The sequence below is a fragment of the Scyliorhinus canicula genome, chromosome 13 (genome assembly GCF_902713615.1).
Source record: "Scyliorhinus canicula chromosome 13, sScyCan1.1, whole genome shotgun sequence".
In the NCBI taxonomy this organism is placed as follows: Eukaryota; Metazoa; Chordata; class Chondrichthyes; order Carcharhiniformes; family Scyliorhinidae; genus Scyliorhinus; species Scyliorhinus canicula.
Window position 1 is genome coordinate 14111678 of NC_052158.1, and position 15668 is coordinate 14127345.

Sequence of the window (15668 nt, forward strand, 5' to 3'; positions counted from 1 at the left end):
TTATTTAAGGAAATAATAAAAAAACTGACAAAAGGCTTGTTCATGTTCACAAACCGTTTTGTATTATGTTTTTCAAAAGAGGTTGGCTTGGAAAAGAAATACCACTGCAGTTAAAACAACCTAAAATACAGGCATCACGGTGGCGCAGTGGGTTAGCCCTGTTGCCATCACGGCGCCGAGGTCCCAGGTTCGATCCCGGCTCTGGGTCACTGTCCGTGTGGAGTTTACACATTCTGCGTGGGTTTTGCCCCCAAAACGATGTGCAGGGTAGGTGGATTGGCCACGCTAAATTACCCCTTAATTGGAAAAAATGAATTGAGTACTGTAAATTTAAAAAAAATAATACTTTGGGAATGTGAAATAAAACCAGAAAATACTGGCGCTAGCAGGTCAGGCAGCCAGTGTATAAAACGTTTCAGGTCAATGACCCTTCATATTAGTTAACCCAAGATATCAGCTGTGCCAACTGTGGCGAACAGAAAATATTCTACACGTGGCTTTAAAAAAGTGGCCCCGAGTAGTGGTTAGCACCGTTACCTCATAGCACCAAGGATCCGGGTTCAATTTGGGCCTTGGGTGACTATGTGGAGTTTGCACATTCTCCCCGTGTCTGCATGGGTTTCCTCCGGGTGCTCCAGTTTTTGCCCTCAGTCCAAAGTTGTGCAGGTTAGGTGAGTTATGGGGATAAAGCAGGGGAATGGGTCGAAAGAAGAACCAGGCAATTTGCCTCAATGAGTGGTACAATACTATATCCTTCAATGCCAGCAAAACTAAAGAGGTGGTCATTGACTTCAGGAAGCAAAGTACTGTACACGCCCATCAGCATCAACGGGGCCGAGGTGGAGATGGTTAGCAGCTTCTAATTCTTACGTATCACCAAAAATCTGTCCTGGTCCACAAACGTCGAAGCTACCACCAAGAAAGCACAACAGCGCCCATACGTCCTCAGGAAGGAAATTCAGCATGTCCGCATTAACTCTTACCAATTTTTACTTACAGATGCACCGTAGAAAGCATCCTATCGGGCTGCATCACAGCCTGGTATGGCAACTGCTCTGCCCAAGATCGCAAGGAACTTCAGAATCGTGAACACAGCCCAGTCCATCACACAAACCTGCCTCCCATCGATCGACTCCATTTACACCTCCCGCTGCCTGGGGGAAAGCGGGCAACATAATCAAAGACCCCTCCCACCCGGCTTACTCAATCTTCAACGGGCAGGAGATGCAAAAGTCTGAGAACACGCAGACTCAAAAACAGCTTCTCCGTTGTTACCAGACTCCTGAACAACCCTCTTGTGGACTGACCTGATGCACTGCTATATGCTTCACCCAATGCCACGCCCCAATGTGTACCTTGTGTTGCCCTATTATGTATTTTCGTTTCATGTACTTGATGATCTGCTCGCAGAAAAATGCTTTTCACTGTACCTCGGTACACATTTTTTTTTTTTTAATTTAGAGTACCCAATTATTTTTTCCAATTAAGGGGCAATTTAGCGTGGCCAATCCACCTAGCCTGCACATCTTTGGGTTGTGGGGGTGAAACCCACGCAGACACGGGGAGAATGTGCAAACTCCACACAGACAGTGACCCAGAGCCGGGATCGAACCTGGGACCTCAGCGCCGTGAAGCGGTTGTGCTAACCACTAGGCCACCGTGCTGCCCCTACCTCGGTACACATGACAATAAACCAATCCATTGCAAGATGGGTGCTCTTTCAGAGGGTTGGTACGGACCTGGTGGGCCAAATGGCCTCCTCCTTCTGCACGGAGGGGAGTTTGTGGGAGACGGCAGTGGCCGTTGGATCCCTGAATTTTTCTTGCTCCCTCCCTAAAAAAAAAGTTATTCATGTAGAGTGAGGGACAGGTGAAGGCTAGTCAGCTCTGTAAAAGCTAATCACATAACCATCTACTTGTCTTGATCCTGGAAATATACCGCCTCATACAAAATATAACGGGGCAGCACGGTGGCTAGTGCTGCTGTCTCACGGCACCGAGGTCCCAGGTTCAATCCTGGCTCTGGGTCACTGTCCGTGTGGAGTTTGCACATTCCCCCCGTGTTTACGTGCATTTCGCCCCCACAACCCAAAAGAAGTGCAGGCTAGGGGGATTGGCCACGCTAAATTACCCCTTCATTGGAAAAAAATGAATTGGGCACTCTGAATTTAAAAAAATAAAAGATATAACATTGACAGTTGAAAGCTGGGGACATTTAAAAAAAAAAGTGATGCGTATCAGAATTTAACAGTGGATCACGCAAAAAAAGTGCAATAGTCTCCTGCAGCAGGGAGGGGGTTAAATCGTGCGCGAGGGACGGAAAGAAAGTAAATTTGAATAAAAAACAACAGTAGAAAGATAAGAGCAACACTGATTTTATTAGATACAAATCGTCAACAGATAATGCAAATCGAGCAGCCTGAACAGGAACTTAACCCGTCAACTCCTGGTCAGCGTCTTTGTAGTGGAAATAAGAGAGATTCTTCACATCTAGTCTCACCCACTTGCTCCGTAGTATTAACCTGGTGGACAGCTGAGGCCTGGTTGTGTTCCCTGTAGCCTGTTGGGAACAAAATGTCAGTATTAGCTATGGAAAATACAACATGGAGAAGGGTGTTCATAGCACTACGCGTTTAATAATAATCTTTATTAGTTACAAGTAGGCTTACATTAACATTGTAATGAAGATAGTCAGGGGTATTCAGGAACAAGTCATCATTAGCAGTATGCAACAAGGATTTTGACGTACAATACTGAATTATTCATATATCTCATTATAGCAAACAGTTTTAAATTCTACTCTCCTCGGGACCCTTCAAGTTCACTTATGGAATGCACCCATCCCTTCTTGACCTGGATAAGGTGGCGATGGGCAGCAATCCCGGTGGGGTGGGTACACCCACAGTGCTGTTAGGGAGTAAGCTACAGGATTTTGATCCAGCCAGTGACGGAACACATTTCCAAACGGGATGGTGTGCAGCTGGATGGGAAACCTGCAGGTGGTGGTGTTCCCATGCTCCTGCTGCCCTCCTAGATAGAGGTCATGGGTTGAAGGAGCCTTGGCGAGTTGCTGCAGTGCACGTTTTATATAATGCAGTGGTTAGCACTGCTGCATCACAGCAACAGGGACCCAGGTCCAATTCCAGCCTGTGTGGGTTTCCTCCCACAGTCCAGAAAATGTGCAGGTTAGGTGGATTGGCCATGATCACTGCGCAGGGTTACTGGGGATAGGACGGGAGAGTGGGCCCAGCTATAGAATGTTCTTCTGGAGACTCAATAGGCCAAATAGCCTCCCTTCAGCACTGTAGGGATTCAATGGATACACACCGCTGTCAGTGGTGGATAGGGTGGACCAGGTGCCAATTGAGGGGGCTGCTGTGTCCCAAAGAGTGTCAAGCTTCCCGAAAAGTTATCGGAGCCTCCGCACAAGAAAAAAAACAAGGGATGTTCAGAGCACTGTGTGTATCACCAGGGTTTACTCAGTAACTCTAGTCTGTTAAGTGTCATCATTAACATCCCAGTAGTTTTTTCCTTTAAAAAAAAAATTATTTAATGAGCACAGACTCTTGCTGAAGCTCGCTGTCAATTCAAAACATTCTTAAACTATTTCGACATTAAAATGTTACCAGAAAAATTGCCTGAGAATTCACTCACCTCACTTGTGCTTTCCTCATCAATTTCCCCAACCTGTAAATTACAAACAGAATGATGAAATGTATAGTGATGATGTTCAGAGCACTTTGCATTAGTTCAGTATGTCTACTCTCACCCGTATCCAGGTCGACACAAACTCAGCACAGACTGGGACGGCAGAAGGAGGTGACCCCGGGGAATTCTGTGTGGCTCCCAAGGCTGCACCGCTTACCCACCGTTGCTATAATCGTTTTTAAAATTGCAATGTGTCAACAAGTTGGCAATTGATGCACTGGTGCGTTCCCACGGAATTTACAGTGCAGAAGGCCATTCAGCCCATCGAGTTTGCACCAGCCCCTGGAAAGATCACTTTACTTAACCATCCCCATAATCCAACCTAACCTTTTAGACACTAAGGGGCAATTTAGCATGGCCAATCCACCTCACCCGCACATCTTTGTACTCTGGGAGGAGACGCACGCAGACACGGGGAGAAAGTTCAAACTCCGCAGTCACCCAAGGCCGGAATTGAACCCGGGTCCTTGGAGCTGTGAGGCAGCAGCGCTAACCACCCAAGGAAGGGCATACGCATTCCCCGTTACGTATAGCAGACGATACCAGAGGCAGGAAAGGTCCTGTATTATCAGGTTTACTCGAGTGCTTATGACGTGCCAAACCCATGCAGAATAACTAGTTATTAAAAAAGTTACATCCCACACTTGCCTCTCGTATGGAGTCACAGATCGTCCTGTGTTTTTCCCTTGATCTGTAAAGAGGAACAAACAGAGAGGGTGAACTGCTGTCTGCTGAGAGCATTATCCGGGTGTAAAGCCCGTTTGCAGAGCGTTCAGAGCACTGTGTGTATCGACAAGGTTAGTTCAGTAACTCTAGTCTGTAAAGAATCATCATTACTGTCTCTGCTCCCAGTTAAAGTCCCGGTTACAAGGAATTATTCACATACCTAACAGCACACGACGTGAGAATCAATGAGACTTTTCCATTCTGATGCACTATCAATTGCACGAAAGACTCAGATTGGTACAACTGTGGCTTTATTATAGTCAGATACGTGGCCTCCTACTGCAGCTGGCAGATTGGCTGATCAGGACAGGGTCATGCCTATTTATACAGCTCCTTGTGGGCGGAGCTAGCCGGCAGGGGCTACCGGCGACCCTGTAGTGTAGGTCCTACTGTACATCCCCTAATACAGGTGCACAGTTAACACACAGTGGATCACCACATTCACCCCCTGTTAAAAATTAGTCCGGCGTGGAACTATATACAGAGTAATTTACAGAGGGGAGGGGGGAAAAAATGCCCATCTTGTAGTCTGGTGCCCGTCAGAGGTTAAGTCTGTCCGGTGGGTTGACGGTTTGCTGGGAGCGACATAGCGGTGGCGGCGAAGTCGGTGCTGGTGTTGGCCAGTAGTTGGATGACACCGGGAGCGTGCCAAAGTCTTCCTCGCCCTGTACCGTGGGCTGGGGAAGGAGGGATGGACCTTGTGGGGCTAATGCTGGGAGCGCCAGGGGAGGGGAGGGTGGCGCGCGGGTGGGGAAGTGTGTGTGTGTGTGTGTGTGTGAGTGTGTGTGAGTGGAACCTGAGGGAGCCAGGTCCCTGAGTGAGACCGTATCCTGGTGGCTGTCGGGGACTCCACATAGGCATACAGGGGGTTGGCGTGGAATAGGCGTACCATGTCCACCAAGGGGTCCGCCTTGTGGAGTCGGACATACCTACGTAGAAGAACCGGTCCTGGAGCTGCCAGCCAAGTCGGGAGCAACACCCGGGACTTCCTAGGGAAGGTAAAAACACGTTCATGGGGGGGGGGGGGGGGGTTTATTTGTGGCGGTGCACAGTAGAGACCGGATGGATTGCAGAGCATCCGGGAGGACCTGCTGCCAGCAAGCGGCTGGGAGGTTTCTGGACCATAGGGCCAGCTGGACGGCCTTCCAAACCATCCCGTTCTCCCTCTCTACCTGCCCGTTTCCCCGGGGGTTGTAGCTGGTCGTCCTGCTGGAGGCGATACCCCTGCTAAGCAGGAACTGACGCAGCTCATCACTCATGAATGAGGATCACCTGTCGCTGTGGATGTAGTCAGGGAAACTGAACAGAGAAAAAATGGAGGGGAGGGCGAAGGGGAAGGGCCCTTTGAAATCCACGCTGAGGCGTTCAAAGGGGCCTGGTGAATTCCACGCCTTGGGACAGTGAGATTGACCACACAGAACCCATGGATTGGGACAGAGTGGGATCCGGAGGCCAGGGAGATCCGTTGGTTGGCGGGGTGGACCGCGAGGGAGCAGCGCCTTACCGTGTCCGGGTGGATGAAGCTTTCGGTGCTCCTGGAGTCCAGTAGGCAAGAGGTCGCGTGGCCGTTGATTTCCACTGTCGTTGAAGCGGTGGCCAGGTTGTGAGGACGGAACTGGTCCAGTGTCATAGAGGCAAGCAGCGGGTGGTCGTCAGAGGATTCAGATGTGGAGCGTCGGTGACCTGGATCCAGTGTTCCAGTCCTGTGGGGAAGAACAAATAGTGGCGATGGCGGCGTCCGGAGGACCTGTGGAGGAGAAGATGGCGGCGCCCATGGGCCGCACGTGGCCCCGGGAGCAGAGGAGAGCGGCGCCCATTGTGCGATCGGCTGGGGGAAGTGAGCGAATTCGGGCGCGATAGCGGCGACTGCGCGGGCCTGGCACACTGCCGTAAAGTGGCCCTTCTTACCACAGGATTTGCAAGCGGCTACGCAGGCTGGGCAACGCTGGCAGGGGTAGGATTGGACGTTGCGAGATGTGACCGGCATGGAGAGCGCTAAAGCTTTAGTCTCCGCTAGGTCGAGTGTGGCCCCTTCCAGCAGTCGTTGTCGGATGGGGTCCGACGCAATTCCCATCAGGAATGCGTCTCGCATGAGGAGATTGGAATGTTCAGTGGCCGTGACGGCCTGACAGTCACAGTCCCGTACAAGTGGGATAAGAGCCCGCCAGAAGTCTTCGATTGACTCACCAGGTAGTTGTACGCGAGTGGCGAGAACGTGCCTAGCAAAGAGTGTGTTTGTCTTCTGAACGTAGTTCTTTTTAAGGAGAGCCATAGCCTCTGCGTAATTCGGGGCATCCTGGATTAGCTGGAACACACTGGAGCTCAACCTGGAGTAAAGCACTTGGATCTTCTGAGCTTCCGTCGGAGCGGGGGTCGCAGCGTTGATATAGGCCTCAAAGCAAGCCAGCCAGTGATTAAATTCCTTTCTGGCGCCTGGCGAGTGTGGATCCAGCTGCAGGCGATCGGGTTTGATCCTGATGTCCATAATGTGGAAAATCCGACTGTAATAAATTGATGCACTATCAATTGCACGAAAGACTCAGATTGGTACAACTGTGGCTTTATTACAGTGAGATGCGTGGCCTCCTACTGCAGCTGGCAGATTGGCTGATCAGGACAGGGTCATGCCTATTTATACGGCTCCTGTGGGCGGAGCTAGCCGGCAGGGGCTACCGGCGAACCTGTAGTGTAGGTCCTACTGTACATCCCCTAATACAGGTGCACACAGTTAACACACAGTGGATCACCACACATTTGTCGTGTATAAATCTGTAAACAGAAAGAATCTGTAACAGGCGATAAGCCCCAGGATGAAATAACTCACCCGAAATGGTGGATGTTCAGAGCACGGTGTGTATTACCAGGGTTTATTCAGTAACTCTAGTCTGTTAAGTGTCATCATCAACGTCTGCACGTTTGAAAGACACTAATCCCTGCCGGAGTTCACCGGAATGTTCATTCAAAAATTAATATTGAAAAATGTTATCTGACGGGCTGTCGACGTTGCTTTGTGGGCCAGCCTTTGTTGCCCATACCCAGTTGCCCTGGAACGGAGTGGCTTGCTGTGGGTCTAGAGTCACATGTAGGCCAGATCAGGTAAGGATGGCAGATTATGGACAGCACGGTAGCACAGTGGTTAGCACAAATGCTTCACAGCTCCAGGGTCCCAGGTTCGATTCCGGCTTGGGTCACTGTGCGGAGTCTGCACATCCTCCCCGTGTCTGTGTGGGTTTCCTCCGGGTGCTCCGGTTTCCTCCCACAGTCCAAAGATGTGCAGGTTAGGTGGATTGGCCATGATAAATTGTCCTTAGTGTTGGATGGGGTTACTGGGTTATGGGGATAGGGTGGAGGTGTTGACCTTGGGTAGGGTGCTCTTTCCAAGAGCCGGTGCAGACTAGATGGGCTGAATGGCCTCCTTCTGCACTGTAAATCCTATCTATGACATTTCCTTCCCCAAAAATGACATTAGTGAACCAGATTTGATCTTTACAATAATCAAGAAAGACTAGTTTTCAATTCCAGATTTAAAAAAAAAAAAGTTAAATTTCACTGGCAGCCACAGTGGGATTTGAACCCACAACCCCAGAGCAATAATCCTTGTCATTACTACTAAGCCACTGCCTCTCCCTATACACTGATGTGACAAAAGTTCAACTCACCTCGCTATGCGACACCACAATGATTCAAGCCCCCGTCATCTCCACAACCTGCAAAATAGAAACAGGACAATTGAATCTTGCTCAAGATGTGCATCAGGTAACATCCAGTGGCGATGAGCATTCAGAGCACTGTGTGTGTCATCAGGTTTAATTCAGCAACTCTAGTCTGTAAAGTGTCATCATTAATACTCTTTCCTGACATCAACTGCAGGTTTTAATAAATGATCACGTACCCGATCAGATTGCGTGGAGCCAGCATAGAACAGTTGGGCCGGATGGTCTCTTTCTACTGCGACTGCTGCGCACACAATTGCACGACACCAGTCATGCATTGTGGTCAATGAGCCTGAGGGGGAAAAAAAAAAAATGCAATAAAGTCTCCCCACTGAGGAACCACAGAACAGGTTACAGCACAATGTTCAGGAGTGTTCAGAGCACTGTGTGCATCGTCAAGGTTAATTCAGTAACTCTAGTCTGTAAAGTGTCATCATCAACACTCTTTTTAACACGTTAAATCTTCAGATATAGTTCATCATGCGCGTACCTGGGCTGCAATGCAGAGTTACGAGGTGTTTGGTCTTCACTCTGTAAAACACAACAAAGTTAAAACCCATTATTCTTTCGTAAAAGGTGTCATGGGGTAAGGGGAAAAAGAGCTCGAGTTGGCATGAAGAGGCAGCACCCTGCTGGTGCAGTGGGTAGCACTGCTGCCGCACGGCGCTGAGGAACTGGGTTCGATACTGGCTCTGGGTCACTGTCCGTGTGGAATTTGCACATTCTCCCCGTGTTTGTGTGGGTTTCGCCCCAACAACCCAAAGATGTGCAGGGGAGGTGGATTGGCCATGCTAAATTGCCCATTAATTGCAAAAAAATAAGAGATAGAGCAGGGATTCCCAAACCGGGGTCAGGAAGGGTCTCCAGATTCAGGGAACGGGCAGCGGCCACGCAACTGGCAAACACCGGCTGGAAAGGAGCAACCGACCAATTAAAATAATTACAGCAATAAAAAGGCCAATCAGCACAAGGCATCTTGGATGCGGATTAGTCAGCCTATCAGCATCCAGGGCTTTTCACCCGATTGGCTCATTTGATACTCCATCATGCCGTTGCTGGGCAGAAAAGCCCGTGGCCAACAACAAGGATTGTTAAGGAGGGTGGCTTAGCCAGGGATCAACGCAGAGCTGCCAACCTTTTCCAACCGAAACCTTTTCCAGATACCAAAAAAAAACAACAGTATTTTGGCAATAAAATTGGTATTTTCACTTCAAAGAAAGGGCCCGGGTAGGTTTTTCTGTCAGATGGTCGGTGTGGACTTGACAGCCCAAAATGGCTGCCTTCTTTCTGGGGATTCTATGTTATCATGGTCATTTTTACTGGGAACCCATTTCAGAATTTATCAGCTGGATTTAAATTCCACCAGCTGCTGTAGTGGGGATTTGAACCTCTTCACTGAGAACTCAGCCTGGGCCTCTGGATTACTATTTAGTGGTTTCACTCTATTCTTAGCCAGGACACAAGTTAAGTGTGTGATAAATCACCCCCCCCCCCCCCCCCCCCCCCCCCACCGTCGAAACATAACTGAGGCGTCAGGACATGGTAGCACAGGGGTTGGCACTGTTATTTCACAGCCCAGGTTCAATTCCCGCTTGGGTCACTGTCTGAGCAGTCGGCGCGTTCTCCCAATGTCTGCGCCGATTTCCTCTGGGTGCTCCAGTTTCCTCCCACAAGTCCCAAAAGATGTGTTGTTCACCCAAAAGGTGAATTGGACATTCGGAACTCTCCCTGTGTTTCCGAACCGGCACTGGAATGTGGCGGCTAAGGGCTTTTCACAGTAATTTAATTGCAGTGTTAATGTAAGCAAGCCTACTACTGTAGAGGGACTTTAGAGGGGTTTCACAGGACGGCGCTACATCGTGGGCCGAAGGGCCTGTACTGCACTATAATGTTCTATGTTCTACTCGTGACAATAAAGATTATTCTTCTAACATGGAGGGAAGAATTTGCCAAGAGCAGTCCTGTGGGGATGGATCTTCCCAGTGACCCGTGCCAAAACTCAGCCTTAGCCCAATCACCCCCAGGGGCGAATAAATCGTTTTTTATCATACGAATCCAGAGCCGAAAGTAGGCCATTCGGCCCCTCAAGCCTGCTCCGCATTCAGCAAAATCGTGGCTGCTCCATTTGTGTTTCAAATTCCACATTCTCATCCACCCTTGTCTCTCTACCTGCACCTCAAAAATATTCAATGATTCCACCCCAGCCACCTCCCGAGGCCAAGTTCCAAAGTCAGTCACTCCTCAGAGAGAATCAGCCCTGTCCTATAAAGGGCGACCCCAATTATAAAACAGTGCCTCCCTAGCTCTGGACTCACCCACAAGAGGAAATATCCTTTCGATAACCGTTCAGGATCTTGCATACTCCATCCCCTGTGGAAATTCTCTGCTCAAACAAACTGCCATGTTGCCTACATTAGATATAAAGTGAACACGAATCATGTTTTAAACAAATCAATAACCAAAATACTTTTAAAATTTCCGTTCCCTACACAAAGTATAATGGCAGTGTTGGAATATAAAAAGTTAAATCAGTGATTTTTCGTAATAGGGCTAAGGAGGAAATTATATATATTTTGCAACATCTTCAGCCCAAATGCTACCAGCAAAACAGACTCCTGTTTTAAGACAAATCACTAGATTCTATTACAAAGGATCAGAGTCCCATTGCAAGGCAGCCTCTGCAACCAGCAAACAACACTGGGTCAAGTAGGGAGAAAAAAAACTGGACCAAAAACCTCTTTAGAACAAGTTTTAGGGGGAAAAAAAACCCAAAACAGGCCCTGGCGATCAGCAGTAAAATGTCAGACTCGGGCAGCATGGTGGCGCAGTGGGTTAGCCCTGCTGCCTCACGCCGCCACGGTCCCAGGTTCGATCCCGGCTCTGGGTCACTCTCCGTGTGGAGTTTGCACATTCTACCGTGTTTGCATGGGTTTCACCCCCAGAGCCCAAAGATGTGCCAGTTAGGTGAATTGGCCACGCTAAATTGCCCCTTAATTGGAAAAAATAATTGGGTACTCTAAATTTAAAATGTCTGACTCCACATGTGGATTCCACATGGATTTTGAAAGAAAACCGATCCCCCCACCCCCAAAAAGCAAACATCAAACGAAACCTCAAAATAATCCACAAAATTCACAGCAAGTACCCTCCCCCCTTCTGAAAAGATTTTTTTTAAAAAAGCATTTTTAAAAAAATGAACAGAAAGTATCCCAGTTATCACTCGACAAGTTCAACAATTCTTACAGAGAAAAAAAAATGTATTTTCTAAAAACAAGGTTCTTTAAAATAAAACTCTTTTTAAGATCAATAAACCCCCGAGGACAGTGAAATGTACTTCTCGAAATCACTCTTCCCAGTGAACTACTTTGCCCTTTTCTGGAGGGGGGAAAACTTTGGGGATGGGAAGAGAGAGAAGAACCAGCAGTATTAAAACAAATTGTCAGGTTTTAGCTGGGATTGGGGTTGTCTTCCACCCCCAGGAAAAAAAACCAACCAGGACTTGATCTCAAGATTGAGGAAATCCAGGACCTGTAGCAGAAATCTGCAACATTCGGAAAATGTAGCAGAAATCTGCAACATTCACAAGCAGATCATACATTGAGTTTTTTTTTTAAAAGCTCTGATTTCTGCACTGAAGCAAATTAAAAACGATTGCACTCATCAATCTCACTCACTTTCCTTCCCTTAACATACTCCCACTCCTAAACCTCCCTCTTACCTCTGCCAAAAGCTGCAGCCTGACTACTTTTTTGGGGGTGCGCACCTCTTAAAGACACCAGGCCACGTGGCGCCCATGGACAATCAGGACCCCGAGCCAAGCGGCTGCCCGCTGTACTCGCCTCGACCGTTCTATTTAAAAAAAAAAAGTAAAACGTTATTCCTGCGCTATTTAAAAAAAATAATAAAACCCGTTACTCACTCCTTTGGTTCGTTTCTTCTTAAATTGGATTTATTTTTGGTTCTGCGCAGGCATATTCGGGGACGGATGAATGAATGAAATGAAAATGAGTGGCCTTTTCATCAATGAAACCAAATGAGGAGACATTGGTGCCCACCACCTTTCCCCAATTAAACATAAAAACAAATCAATCAAAGTGAGCCCTTTTTTAAAAAGAGGGAAGTAAAGAACCATCCAATAAAGTACACAATAGGGCGGCACAGCAGACCCGGGTCACTGTCCGTGTTAAGTTTGCACATCCTCCCCGTGTCTGCGTGGGTCTCACCCTTTGCTGGGGGAGGGGGCTGCATTGCCTGTTACACTGGAAATCTGAGCACAGTAAGAAGTCTTACAACATCAGGTTAAAATCCAACAGGTTTGTTTAAAATCACCAGCTTTCGGAGCACCGTTCCTTCCTCAGGCTCTATTTCGCCAGCTTCCATCCTGAACACATTAAAGAAGCCATTCCCTATGGACAGCCCTACGTGTACACAGGATCTGCTCAGATGAGGAGGAACTTAACAGACATCTACAGGTGCTGAAAGATGCCCTCGTACGAATGGGATTTGGCGCTCGACTCATCGATTGACAGTTCCAACGTGCCACAGCAAAAAACCGCACCGACCTCAGAAGACAAACGTGGGAGACAACCGATAAGAGTACCCTTCTTCGTCCAGTACTTCCCTGGAGCGGTGAAACTATGACTTCTTCTGCGCAGCCTTCAGCACGTCATCGATGAAGACGAACATCTTGCCAAGGTCATCCTCACACCCCCACTACTTGCCTTCAAACAACCGTGCAACCTCAAACAAACCATTGTTTGCAGCAAACTACCCAGTCTTCAGAACAGCGACCACGACACCACACAACCCTGCCATGGCAATCTCTGCAAGATATGCCAGATCATCGACATGGGTACCACCATTACATAGAACAGTACAGCAACCAACGCCCGTTGTGGCGCCTGGATGTAGGGCTGTTGGCGGACGAAGAGGTGTGCAGAAGGGTGAGAACGGGCATTGAGAACTATCTGGGTACGAATGACACAGGTGAGGTGCAGGTGGGGACGGTCTGGGAGGCCTTGAAAGCAGTGATTAGAGGAGAGCTGATCTCCATAAGGGCACACAGAGAGAGGAAGGAGAGGCAGGAAAGGGAGAGGCTGGTGGGGGAGCTCCTAGAAGTAGATAGGAAATATGCGGCGGCACCAGAGGAGGGGTTATTAAGGGAGCGGCGTAGCTTGCAGGCCAGGTTCGACCTACTGACCACTAGGAAGGCGGAAATGCAGTGGAGAAGGGCGCAGGGTGCGGCGTATGAGTACGGGGAAAAGGCGAGCAGGATGCTGGCACACCAGCTTCGTAAGCGAGATGCAGCCAGAGAGATTGGGGGAGTGAGAGAGAGGGGCGGGGACGTAGTGCAGAAGGGGCAAGAGGTGAATAGGGTCTTTAGGGACTTCTATAGGGAATTGTATAGGTCTGAACCGCCGAAGAGGAGAGGGGGAATGAAGAACTTTCTCGACAAATTGGGGTTCCCAAAGGTACAGGAGGAGCTGGTAGAAGGGTTGGGGGCGCCGATAGAGCTGCAGGAGCTAATTAAAGGGATAGGCCAGATGCAGGCGGGGAAGGCGCCGGGGCCGGATGGGTTCCCGGTGGAGTTTTACAGGAAATTTGTGGACTTGGTGGGTCCAGTGCTGGTGCGAGCCTTTAATGAGGCGCGCGAGGGGGGGGGTTCTACCCCCAACAATGTCGCAGGCCCTGATCTCCTTGATTTTGAAGCGGGACAAGGACCCGGTCCAGTGCGGGTCCTACAGGCCCATCTCCCTCCTGAATGTTGACGCCAAGCTGTTAGCAAAGGTCCTGGCAACCAGGATAGAGGACTGTGTGCCAGGGGTAGTCCATGAAGACCAGACGGGGTTCGTGAAGGGACGCCAACTTAACACAAATGTCCGGAGATTGTTAAATGTGATTATGATGCCAGCAGTGGAAGGGGAGGCGGAGATAGTGGTAGCGCTGGACGCGGAGAAGGCATTTGACAGGGTGGAGTGGGAATACTTGTGGGAGACGTTGGAAAGGTTTGGGTTTGGGGAGGGATTTATCAAGTGGGTAAAACTGCTCTATTCAGCTCCGATGGCAAGTGTGGTAACAAACGGGAGGAGGTCAGAATATTTTGGGCTCCATCGAGGTACTAGGCAGGGATGTCCCCTATCTCCCTTACTCTTTGCATTAGCGATTGAGCCGTTGGCGATGGCACTGAGGGGTTCAGGGGGGTGGAGAGGACTGACAAGGGGAGGGGAGGAACATCGGGTCTCGCTCTATGCGGATGATTTGTTGTTGTATGTGGCAGACCCGGAGGGGGGAATGCCGGAGGTAATGGGGATACTAGCGGAGTTCGGGGACTTTTCGGGATATAAATTAAATCTGGGGAAAAGTGAGGTCTTTGTAATACACCCGGGAGACCAAGGGGAGGGAATTGGGAGGCTCCCCTTCAAAAGAGCAGTTAAAAGTTTTAGGTATTTGGGGGTGCAGGTGGCAAAGAACTGGGGGACCCTCCACAAGTTGAACTTTTCCAGACTGGTGGAACAGATGGAGGAGGAGTTTAAGAGGTGGGACATGGTGCCGCTGTCGCTGGCAGGGAGGGTGCAGTCAGTTAAAATGACGGTCCTCCCGAGGTTCTTGTTCTTGTTCCAGTGTCTGCCCATCTTCCTCCCCAGGGCCTTTTTCAAGAAGGTAACGAGTAGTATCATGGGGTATGTGTGGGCACATGGCACCCCGAGAGTTAGAAGGGTCTTTTTGGAGCGGAGTAGGGATAGTGGAGGGCTGGCGTTACCCAACCTTTCAGGATATTACTGGGCGGCAAATACATCGATGGTACGAAAGTGGATGATGGAAGGGGAGGGGGCAGCCTGGAAGCGCATGGAGAGGGCGTCCTGCGGCAACATAAGCTTAGGGGCACTGGTAACGGCACCATGGCCGCTCCCTCCCACGAGGTATACCACGTGCCCGGTGTTGGCGGCCACCCTCAAGATCTGGGGGCAGTGGAGGCGACACAGGGGGGAAGTGGGAGGTCTGATAGGGGCACCACTAAGAGGGAACCACAGATTTGCGCCGGGAAACACAGGAGGGGGATTCCAGAGCTGGCAGAGGGCGGGTATTAGACAACTGAGGGACTTGTTTATAGAGGGGAGGTTTGCGAGCCTGGGAGAGCTGGAGGAGAAATTTGGGCTCCCCCCGGGGAACACGTTCAGGTACCTCCAAGTGAAGGCATTTGCCAGACGACAGGTAGCGGGGTTCCCCGCGCTCCCCGACAGGGGGGTGAGTGATAGGGTGCTATCAGGGGTCTGGGTCGGGGAGGGGAAGATCTCGGACATCTATAAGATTATGCAGGAGGTGGAGGAGGTACCAGTAGAGGAGCTGAAAGATAAGTGGGAGTTAGAGCTGGGGGAACAGATAGAGGACGGGACATGGGCAGACGCCCTGGAGAGGGTCAACTCGTCGTCGTCATGTGCGAGACTAAGTCTCATTCAATTTAAGGTACTGCATAGAGCCCACATGACGGGGACAAGGATGAGTCGGTTTTTCGGGGGTGAAG

The 15668-nt window shown here is 49.6% G+C and overlaps 1 protein-coding gene across 2 annotated transcripts; it reads right to left on the reverse strand.

Annotated features, from left to right (window-relative positions):
• Nucleotides 1–2358: 2358 nt before the first annotated feature.
• On the reverse strand, nucleotides 2359–11965 carry LOC119976152. Of its 2 annotated transcripts, none has more exons than XM_038816370.1 (9): nucleotides 11865–11965; nucleotides 10462–10554; nucleotides 8637–8677; nucleotides 8326–8438; nucleotides 8093–8140; nucleotides 5938–6934; nucleotides 4356–4398; nucleotides 3654–3686; nucleotides 2359–2552 (listed from the first exon to the last, which is right to left on the reverse strand). In XM_038816370.1, the coding sequence occupies exons 6-7, from the start codon at nucleotides 6916–6918 to the stop codon at nucleotides 4369–4371; spliced, it is 1011 nt and encodes a 336-aa protein (XP_038672298.1). In that variant the 5' UTR covers nucleotides 6919–6934; nucleotides 8093–8140; nucleotides 8326–8438; nucleotides 8637–8677; nucleotides 10462–10554; nucleotides 11865–11965; the 3' UTR covers nucleotides 2359–2552; nucleotides 3654–3686; nucleotides 4356–4368. The 2 variants fall into 2 exon arrangements, with proteins under 2 accessions (XP_038672298.1, XP_038672297.1); XM_038816369.1 differs by having other exon boundaries at nucleotides 2359–2559.
• Between the last annotated feature and the right edge of the window lie 3703 nt (nucleotides 11966–15668).

Coding starts and splice junctions, on each gene's coding strand:
- LOC119976152 (XM_038816370.1), bottom strand. CDS start 6,918: ATGGACATCAGGATCAAACCCGATCGCCTGCAGCTGGATCCACACTCG. Junction 4,399..5,937: donor GCTTCATCCACCCGGACACG/GTAAGGCGCTGC, acceptor TCCTCTTTACAG/ATCAAGGGAAAAACACAGGA.